At 39.0% G+C, this 10,590-nt stretch overlaps 2 protein-coding genes across 5 annotated transcripts in view; one reads left to right on the plus strand and one right to left on the minus strand.

Moving 5' to 3' along the window:
- Positions 1 to 6,223, minus strand: part of CERT1 (ceramide transporter 1) — a 140,148-nt gene extending 133,925 nt beyond the window's left edge. For both annotated transcript variants that reach the window (XM_074282297.1, XM_074282296.1), the window contains exon 1: positions 5,611 to 6,223. In XM_074282297.1, coding sequence (XP_074138398.1) covers positions 5,611 to 5,706 — 96 coding nt within the window. In that variant the 5' untranslated portion in view covers positions 5,707 to 6,223. The remainder of the gene's footprint in view (positions 1 to 5,610) is intronic.
- Positions 5,513 to 10,590, plus strand: part of POLK (DNA polymerase kappa) — a 102,635-nt gene continuing 97,557 nt past the window's right edge. Inside the window, exon 1 of one of the 3 annotated variants that reach the window (XM_074282293.1) lies at positions 5,513 to 5,563. The gene's annotated coding sequence lies outside the window, so the exon portion shown is untranslated. Of the gene's footprint in view, positions 5,564 to 6,243; positions 6,454 to 6,541; positions 7,144 to 10,590 lie in introns of those variants that run through there. The other 2 variants (XM_074282292.1, XM_074282294.1) reach the window with 2 other exon arrangements.

Raw genomic sequence — 10,590 nt, forward strand, 5'->3', positions numbered from 1 at the left:
GCCCCAATAATCAAAATTTTCATACTTGTGATTAAAAAATAAATTCTACCAGTGATATCACTGGTATGAGGGACTACAGCAATAAAATTTATATGCTTTAGTTTCCTGGGAAACTAAAAAATAAAGGGCCAGTTACATATCATTGAGTAATAAGTATCAAAGGGATAAGTTGACTAATTCATCCTGACTCTGAAACCAATTCTTTTTCCCCAATTCTATGCTTCTTCTCATATTTGTTATATCCAAGTAATTTACAGATAAAATGTTACTACAATAATGAGTCATAACACAAAAATCTGGAGCTACAAGAATGAGTATAAGCCCAGCAATAAGTGGCTACAAAGAATTGTTTTAATACATACATACATATATAAGCATATTTCAGGTGCTTCCAACACTTGTCTTTACTATAGCTATAAGTAACTGCCAGGCAGAATAACCCTTTTTGGAAGCACAACATTTTTATATATCCATAAACAATAGGCATAGTTGTAAAATTAAAAATAAAACAAAATAAAATAAAAACTTCATTATCTGAATTGTTACAAATCATTTCCTAATGGCCTTGTTTTCTTCCAGCCTCACCCCCTACTGCCCGAAATTGGGGTTAAGTGACTTGCCCAGGGTCACATAGCTAGGATATATTAAGTGCCTGAGACCAAATTTGAACTCAGATCCTCCTGACTTCAGGGATGCTGTTCTATCCACTGTACCACCTAGCTGCTTCTCTTCCAGTTTTTTTAATGTCTCCCAACTCTCCTTACTTTTGTCACTCAAACTCATGGCTTTAACTATCGTTATGTAAACTGACCACCTTCCAAACAAAAATCTGTCATTCTAGCCCAGATCTGTAATCTAAGCTCTAGATCCACAGATTGCTAAAAGTCTGCTTAGTACTGAGTTTGATACTTAATTTCTAGAGGAAAAAACTACAGATTGTATTCTTTTCTGTTAAGGATACCATGATTTCCCCAGTTAAGCAAGTTTGAAATTTGAGTCACCATTTGATTCCTCCAGATTCCTTAATACTAAATCACCAAGTCAATTTAATTAATATGAAGTGTTTATATATAAATAGCCAAGGCTCAAAAATAATACAATCATTACCCTGAGGGAATTCAAACAATAATACAGGAGACATCACATATGTGCAAACAATTGTAACACAAGGTAGTATATAAGTACAAGGGAGAGCCAAAAAAAGTGCTTGTAAAAATGTAATGGGATGTTAGGGAGTGGGTAGTAGTAATAAGATGAGGAAAATACAATGGAAGATCCCCAAAGGTGGATAATGTTTCCTTTTTTTCATCTTTGCATCTCTAGCAATGACCACAAAGTATCTAATAAAGGAAGACTTATGTGGAGAAGGTTGCAACTAAGCAGAGCTGTGACACAAGCAAAAGGGGTTCCATTCTAGTCATGAAATGGGAGTCATTAAGTTAAGTGAAGTACACAGTCAGGATAGGGAAAGATCAAAGTAAAGGGATGGCAAAGAGTAGTATAGTTTTTCAAAACCACAGAAAACATTAAGTAATTTCAAATAGATAAATTGGAGTCAGACTGAGGAATGTATTTATTTATATGGCAATAGGGAGTCAGTGAAAATTTCTAAGCAAAGGAATGATGTGATTGGAATAATATTTTAAAATTTTTTAAAAACTACTCGGGAATAGACTTGTGATGGAGAGAGAGATCTGCATCCAGAAAAAGGACTATGAGGACTGAATATGGATCATAAAATTGTATTTTCATTTTTTGTTATTGTTGTTTACTTGCTTTTTGTTTTCTTTTTCACTGTTTTCCTTTTTGATCTGATTTTTCTTGTGTGGCACGGTAACTGTGGAAATATCTGCCATGTTTAACATATATTGGATTACATGAAGCCTGGGGAGGGGTAGGTAGAAGAGACAGAGAAAAAAATTTGGAACCCAAGGTTTTAAAAGAGTGAATGTTGAGAACTTCTTTGCATATATTCTGAAAATAAAAAAGCTATTATTTTTTTTTAATTACTTGGGAAACTGAAAATGAACTGCAAAATATTTGAGGTTGAAAAGAGAGAGATTTGACTCTGGAGTTAGAAAAGTTCAGGTCAAATACTGACTATGCTTACTATCATATGCAACTTTGGGCAAGTCATAATCTCCCCAACACTAAATTTCTTCATCTTGTAAGATAAGAGATGGTCTCTGAAGTTTTTTCTAATTCTAAATCTATGATCAGATGAAAAGGAGAAACTAGAGGCAGGAAGTAGTACATGTAGAAAGACAGCTATTGCAGTAACCCAGAGGGGGAAGACCTGGGTTTGGATGGCTACAGTGGGAAAGGAGAGAATAAATATAAAGGCTAACAAAAAAATAGGATCTGTAGTGCTTGGAAACTGAGAAGAGTACATATGTACTCTATGTAACTTTCTCACTTAAAGTTTTAGCAGGGCTCTGGCATCACCTCCTACACAAGGCCTTCTCCATCCTTGCAGCTATTAGTACTTTTTAAAAAGTTATTTTGTAACTAATCTTACATTTACTTATCTTTAAACATATCATATTCTCCCACTACCCCAGTGATTCCTTAAAAGCAGGAACCATTTTGGTTTTTTGATTCAATATACTTTTCCTTATGATCTGCTTAAAAAGCACAACTGCCTGAAAAATTAAGTTCAAACTTCTCACCCTAGCTTTTAAAGTCTTTACTGTTTCCATCTTATTTATCCTTCCTTTTCTCTTCACTTTTTACTTTTTTCCTTCCATGTTTAGCCAGTATGTAAAACCCTCCAAATCCTGCCTAACTACATCTCACCAACCACTAGAAGCAAATTTTACCTCTTAAGTTTTCCTGAATGTCACATAATGGTAACCTCTTATGGTGTCCCACACAAAATTGAATCACATGTATCATTCATATACCGTTATCTATTTAATGTATTTGTCTTGTCTCTCTCCTCCCCTCCCCCCAGGAATCTAACAGTTAAAACTGTTGATAATCTGAATTACTGTTGGAAGAGTCAGTTATGTGAAACTATATCCTTGTTAAAATACCTAAAATCTGGCTATGGAAATTACATAAAATTCCATGAGAAAGGTGCTTTCTTGATAATCTAATCTAACTTCAGTGTAGTTTCTTGAATACAAATACTTTCAAGCCATTACAAAATAGTCTAAGCCTGCAATGAGCAAGTAGTTCAAAAATTTGGGTTCTTTTACTTATTGTTTAACCTTGCATAAATCAAAATGTTTGAATCCCCCATTCCCTTCTCTATAAAGTTGGAGCAGAAGCTATCCAGAGCCCCAACTTCCAAATTTTGATTCAAAATAAAAACTGAATTTGAAAACAAAAGTTTTTAAGGCCTTAATTTTTAAAATTTGAAAAACCAAACCTTACTTACTTCAAAAAAATAAATTAAAAAAGATTTGTGAGGACTTTCTTTTAGTTTACAAGCGAATCTCTGGGATGCTTGAAACCAACTATAATAATTTGTATATTTCATTTTAAGTACTCAAAACTAGTGCTTGGTATAACCCTTCTAATCTAGATAAAATAGGCAGCAGTAATTTGGAGGGTTGTGTTCTGAGAAAGTAAACACAATTATTACTTTGGATGTAAAGTAGGATATAAAGTGGGGGAAAAGAAGGAGAGGAGAGAAGAAAAAATGGAGGTGTATACACACACACACACACGCACAATTTAAACAGTGGAGATTCTGTCTAGAAATAGATTTATATTTTTATTTTCATAGAAATAAATATGAATATATTGCTGACCAATTTTATCAAGGTCAGAAGGATTGTTAAACACTAAGTTTTTTTGTTTTTGTTTTTTTTGCTGAGGCAATTGGGATTAAGTGATTTGCCCAGGGTCACATAGCCAGGAAGTGTTATAAGTGCCTGAGACCAAACTGGAACTCAGGTCCTCCTGACTTCAGGGCTGGTGCTCTCTCCACTGCGCCACCTAGCTACCCCCCCATCGATGTTTTAAGAATCAAATTCTCACATGAAACTGAATGTGAGTTCCAGGCAATCAGGGACTTTTTTCATTTTTGTGCACTCCCAGCACAGTACCTGGTAAATAGTAAGTGTTTAATAAATGCTTATTGACTTGTGGGAAACAGTGGTTAATATTCAAATAACCGAGGAGTCAAAGATAGTTTTTCAAAAACCTATTCAACTTAAAATATGCTCAAAAACATGTGTTCAATGAAAATTCTTGATATGAGAGATCAAGAATCTGTTCCCTCAATCATAAGTATTGGAACAGGATTAAGACCCAAGAAAATTTCAATTGACCTAATACAAGATATATTTAGTATGTCAAGACTTGTATCTCCCTTTCTAAATCTCTTTCACTTTAGTCCATCTGGTGTCAAGATAACATTAAGTACCCCATGAAACAATTCCACAAACCAGATCCAAATGGTTAACCAAAACTATGGACTACTGGAAGTACAGTGGATTTCTTAATACTCAAGGGTTCCACATGACCTAGTATCTCATGACTAATATGACAAGTACTAATCCAATTCTCTCTCAAGGCTGTAGGAAAAACAAATTTAGTATTCACACCTATATACATACATAAATACACAAATACCAACATATTCACACACACATCTTATTAAATGATGGAGACTTCCACATGTAACTATGTGTTGCAAACATATATTTAAAATCAATACTGTCATGGCAGAATAGACTTCATTTCTCCTCTAAGAAATTTGCACTATTTAATAAGCAATTAGAACTTTTAGATCTTTGCTCAGCCACAAATGGGGGGTAACTAGATGGGACCCTAAATCGCAGTGACCATTAGAAAAAGAGTTTTAAGAATTCCTAAAGGAGTGAAGGGTCATTTCCCTAATACTCAATCTCCTCCTCTACGACCCCAAAGCGAAAGAATTTATTGCCAAGCATTTCTTCCTGAACTTAAAGGTCGGACTCCCAGTCTGACGTGTCCCAGGTTATTACGAATGTTTCTCTTGAATCTATCACGTGTACATCGAAAAGCTCTGTACTGGAGAAGGATAGGAGGGGGCAAAAAAAGATTTTGAAAACCTCCCCCCCCACTCTTGAATTTAGTTCTAATTCGTTCAAACCTGGAAAAATCTCCCAGCCTCGGATTTCAACCGGGAGGATTGGCGGAGGCTTACACCTCCGCGCCAGCCCCGCCCCCGTACCCACACCTCCGCGCTTCCAGGGCCTCTTCCCCCTCCCCAAGCACTACACCCTCCGATGTTTTTGGGGTGCGGCAACAGCCCACCAGCCTCGGCTGGCGATGTTCCCCTAAACCGGTTCAGCCGCAGCGAGCTGCTGCCGCCGCCGCCGCCCCCCACGCCTGGCTCTCCCAAGTCTTGGCTATGACACAATTTCTATAACCCCTTTTCCTCCCTCCTCTTGCTCTCCCCGAAAACGAAGGAGCCTCATTATACGAGCCGGTCACCGTTCTCCCGGCCTCGACCTCCCCAGCAGCGGCCGCTTTCCCCAGCCCCGAACCCCCTGGCACATTCCGCAGCCTCTGAGCAGGGTCCGAACGGACCCCACCCCGGCCCAGCCCAGGCCCCCCGGCCCGCCAGGTAACGACTCCCACCCTACCCCGGCCCGGTCCGGCCGGCGTCCTCACCTTGCTCAGGATCCCACAGAGCTCAACAGGCGGCCCGGACTCGGTCTCCGGATCCTCCTCCGAGCCCGACGAGTTCCAGCTCTGGTTATCCGACATGGAGGCGCGACAGTCGAGCAGGAGAGCGGCCCCCGCTGCCTGCGCTGAGCCCGCACAGGCGCCCAGCCCCCGAAAGGGAGGGTCCGGGGTCGGGACGCGGGTCCGCCCCGGCGCTGGGGGCAGGAGGAGATGGGACGGAGCCCGAGCGCCCGGGCGCCGCCGCGCCGCCGGGCACCGAGCGGACCGTGGAAGGAGAATGAGCGGCGAAGGGAGCTTGCCCTTCCAGCCGTCGGCCGCCGCCGCCGCCGCCGTCACCCCTATGCTCCGCCGGGCGCCGCCACCCGAGCCGCTACCCCCTCAGTGCCAGTGTCCGGGAAAGGGGAAAGTGGAAGGGAAAAAGTGACGGGAGGAGGAGAAAACGCAGCTGCAGGGATAGGGGTTCACTCACACCTCCGCTGCCGCCATCTTCCTGGCTCTAGCCACTATTTACCCTCCCCCTTCTCTTTACCCCTCCCCTTCATCCCTCCCATTCTCTCCGCCCTCTCCTCGACCCGCCCCTCGGCGTGTGACGCAACACGCACGACTCGAGGTGAGAGTGAAGGGGTGGGGGTGAGGGAGAGGGGGCGGAACTGTGGCTGTTGCCTAGGTATAGAGGCGAGTCCTAAACCCAATCCACCTCCCTGTTTCGGGTAATGGGAACGATGAGTCTAAGAGAGAAGGGTTGGCCGCACTGCATGTTGGGAAGTGTAGTGTTCCGCCGATTGCGTGGCCCGCCGGGAGGTGTAGTTGCGGTTCGGAGACCTTTTGGTGAGTGGGTCAGGCGGGGGGGGGGTGTCTTTTTGTACTGGGGGCAAGGGGTGGGCATCCTCTCGCGGCCCGCTGATTTCCTTCCCATACATACCCTCTTTTCAACCCCTGGCCCAAAGCGTTTGGGAAGAGCCTTGTCGCCGGCTGAACCGGACCGGACCGGACCGGACCGGACCGGACTTGAACTCCTAACCGTAGACTCTGGAGAGATCGAGGCACCTTAAGTTGTCTTTCGGGGTACCTCGAGATGACCAGACGCTGCTTCGCGCCCCGATTCCCTGGTGGCAGCTAGATAGCTAGCGTAGGCCCTTGCTTGACCCGGTGTGTCCGGGTGCCTCGCGCGTGCGCACCCCTGGAACCCCAACTAGTGCCACGGAGGATGCCCGGGCTTGTAGGGATGCTGCAGGAAGCAGATGGCTAGCACAGGCGAGCAGGGGACCACTGGAGCTTTTTATTCCTGCAAATATTTACTTATTCTTGGAAAGCCTCCTCTTCCCCCCCCCCCCCCCCGAGCATCTCGCAGAAGCCCTCTTCTGCATTGTATCTCTTTAGCACTATTCTTTGTACCTCTTCTGGGCATTTCATAACTGTAAACTGAAATCACATAGCCTTAGTTTTCTTAAAATGGACAGAATAAGGTGAAACGTGGAAGTAGAACGTTCCACTTTCCAAACCCGATGATCTTTGGAGGTGAGTTCTCTGTTGCCTTCCGAGAGGGAGGAGTCGTTGTTACCTTTCACTTTCTTTGACCTGTACCCTCACCAACTATGGCATCCTCAGCAATAAAAGTACAAAGCTTGAATTAGGGCCGAGTGACTGGGCTGGGCTTCAGGGCCACTGCCCTAAGAGAGCCCTTCTGGGACTGCCTTTAGCAAATAGCCGTGTTAGCCAGAATGATTAGTTACAGTAGGGAGCGGTAGTGGAGGTGAACTCCAGCCCTCAAACCCATCTTCCCACTTCCCCGCAAACGCAGTGGACTTCCTGTCCTAGAGTTCTTGTTCCCCAAATTTTTTCTATCTTTTAGTTTATAATACATTTTATTCTCCAAAACTTACCTTGTAAATTTTATATGAGGATGCATGTGTTACTGGTTGACCTAAGTTGTATTTTTGTTTTGGATTAGAATTATTTGTTTTGGCTCTATCAAAATAGAAACACCCTACCTTTAAATTTCAGAGGAAATGTGAACATTTCCAGAATTCTCTGTGTGTGACATTTTAAATACCTTAATTAGCTGCACGACCATGGATAGGATGATATGGAAAACTGGGGAGAGCCATTTTTGTACCTCTCATATTCCAGATTTTTTTTTTTAATTTCTTGACTTAAAAGCCATGAATTTCGAATTATGGTGAGGTGTTTGTTTTTTTTTTTTTTCCCCTGGTTCATTACCTGTTTTCCATAAAATCTTCAAATTGTAATTGAATAATATGGAACCAAATTACTATCATTATTAAAATGATACTTAGAACATTAAAAGCCATAATTGTCAGAAAATAAGGTGGAAAAGCTCTTTCAACTTCATTGAATTACAAATCCAGAATTTTTCAAACTTGAGATATTATAATCAAATTTTAACTGAAGCTGTTAGCAGATTGGTTTTTCAAAAACATATTTGATATTTAAAATTATGATTCCTTTTAAAATGGGCAATGCATTGTTGAGAAATTCCTTTCATAGTATAGTTTATATTTGTGAAAGCCTCATATGTGTTTAAAAATCTACTTATATTACATTTTATGCATTTTAAGTTAATTATATCTTTTTAATTACTAGCAGAACTGTTGCAATGCCTATTCACTTAGTGTGAAGTTACTACATGTAATGTCAATAATGTGAGAAATGTTTTTAAAGATTTTTGCCACTTTGTTCCTTTATATAACTAAACTGTTTTCAAGTTTTCCAAGTATAAGATCTCTTTACAGTGATTTGAATATATTATGATTCATTTTATTACTGTCTTACTATCACCTTGAAGAAATTACAATAGAATTATCTTTAATATGAATGTTATTTTGTTCTTAATAAGACTTCCTATCTTTTATACTGAGGGAGAACCTACAGGCAGTCTCCTGTGTATTAACACCAATTCAACAATATTTCTCACATTGCAGTCATCCCAGGAAAACATAATTATAACCCCCCTTCCTTTCTTTCTACCACCTCCTTCCCACTAATTGCTGCAGACCCTATTTCAAATTTCCTCTTCCCCTCATCAGCCTTTCACTGCCCCTTCCTGATCCTGATTTTTACTTCATTATGAATACTCCCCACGAAAACATCACATATCCAACATGAGGCAAAAGAGGAAGAAACAAATACTTTGAGTAGTAGGTTCCTTTCCCATTCCTCTCTCTCTCCCTAAAACAGTTCTAGCCTATCACCAAGAAAAAGGGGAAGTAAAACCATGGTTTTTTTTTTTGTTTTTTTTTAATATATTTTCTTGATGGCTGTCATTTTTTACAACCACCACTGACCAGTCATATTGCCATATGACAAAGAAAAACAATCTTACAGAGAGTGGATCTGACCAGATTTAAATTTTTTACCTAATTTTAGGTTTCTTGACCTCTACCATAAGTGAGAATTTGTTTTATTATTTTTTTCTCCAGGATCTTGATGGGTTTTTCATTCATTTAGAATTTGACTTCTTATTGGTGATATTTTCATCTTTATTACTGTTCTACAAACTACAATATATATTGTTCTCTTGATTATACATATTTTACTATGGGACAGTTAATACAAATGTTCCCACATTTCTCTGAATTTTAGTCTTCATATTGGTTAAATAGATTTTTTTTTGTCAATCTACTTATAATCGTATATTTCTAATATTCTTTTCAAGCACCATAACTTAGAACTATTTGAACATAACCTGTTAATAAACTGGGGGCCACCTTGAATTGATTTTGTTATTAGTCATAGAAAATTTTAGAGATAGAAGGAAATTTAGAGATCATGTAGTACAACTTTCTCATTTTATTGGTGAAGAAACTGACTTCCAGTGAAATGTTAGTGTCTTGCCACCACCAAAGTCTCATAAATAATGTGTCAGAGTAGCTCAAATTTAAGATCTTATGAATCAAAGTCTTGCACTCTTTCTACTGAACAACATGTTACATTCCCTTGAAATCAAGTATGATATAACAGAGTTTAAAATCAAGTATGATATAACAGAGTTTAAAATCAAGTATGATATAACAGAGTTTAGGTAGAATGTAGGTTTTGAAAATTTAGATGTATTTATATTAATTGATTGGCCAAAATATATGGTTTTAGAGTAGGTAACAATTGTTTTTTTGAAACAAAAACATCCTTTTTCTCCAATAAAACTTTTTAAGTAAAAAAAAAAAAAAGAAAAAGGTTATTATTGATCTTTTATTATCTCATATAATTATTAACAATTAAATACCTTACTATGACCTAAGTATTATTTGTGTATTCTGTGAAATATATTGGTTATATAATTCTTTGGAAATTTATGTTTAAAGTTTGCTTATTTTAGAAATATAATTTTTTTATCTAACATTCAGTCCAAAATTTATTATTTTTAAGATTATAAAAAGAAATTAAAAATCACACATAACTAAAACAATGCTTTAATGAAGTCTTTGGCTATAAATTATTGTTATCATAAGAAATTAGTAAAATTTCACATCATAATAATGTAAGAAGAAATCAATTTGGTAATAATATAAATTTAGAATCCAAGGGAAGAGAAATATGCAAATGGGTTATGGTAGAAACTTTACTTTCTTTTAACTTATATTCCATATTTCCTGGGCCATATTTCCTGTAGCTGCAAAGCATGGTCCTCAACAGATGGGAGATACCATATAAGAATCCTGACAAGATTTTGTACATTTTACACAAAGTTTGTAACACTTGTGTGTTGTTTTCAGTTCAGCTAATCTTTATTTACAATATTTGGCTGTCTTAAAATCTTGAAAATTTGCCAGAAGAGTATATGCTCTGAAATAATATCAAGTCAGAAAGGCTTTGAATATGAGAACCACCCTAGCTAAGTTCAATATACCTCGAACTAGGCAAGTAAAGAGTCAGAGATGACTATGAGACTGTGAGCATAAGTGTAATACCCCTACACTGCTTTGTTTAGGGTAATAAATACCTTAA

This window comes from Sminthopsis crassicaudata, chromosome 1 (genome assembly GCF_048593235.1).
Source record: "Sminthopsis crassicaudata isolate SCR6 chromosome 1, ASM4859323v1, whole genome shotgun sequence".
Classification (NCBI taxonomy): Eukaryota; Metazoa; Chordata; class Mammalia; order Dasyuromorphia; family Dasyuridae; genus Sminthopsis; species Sminthopsis crassicaudata.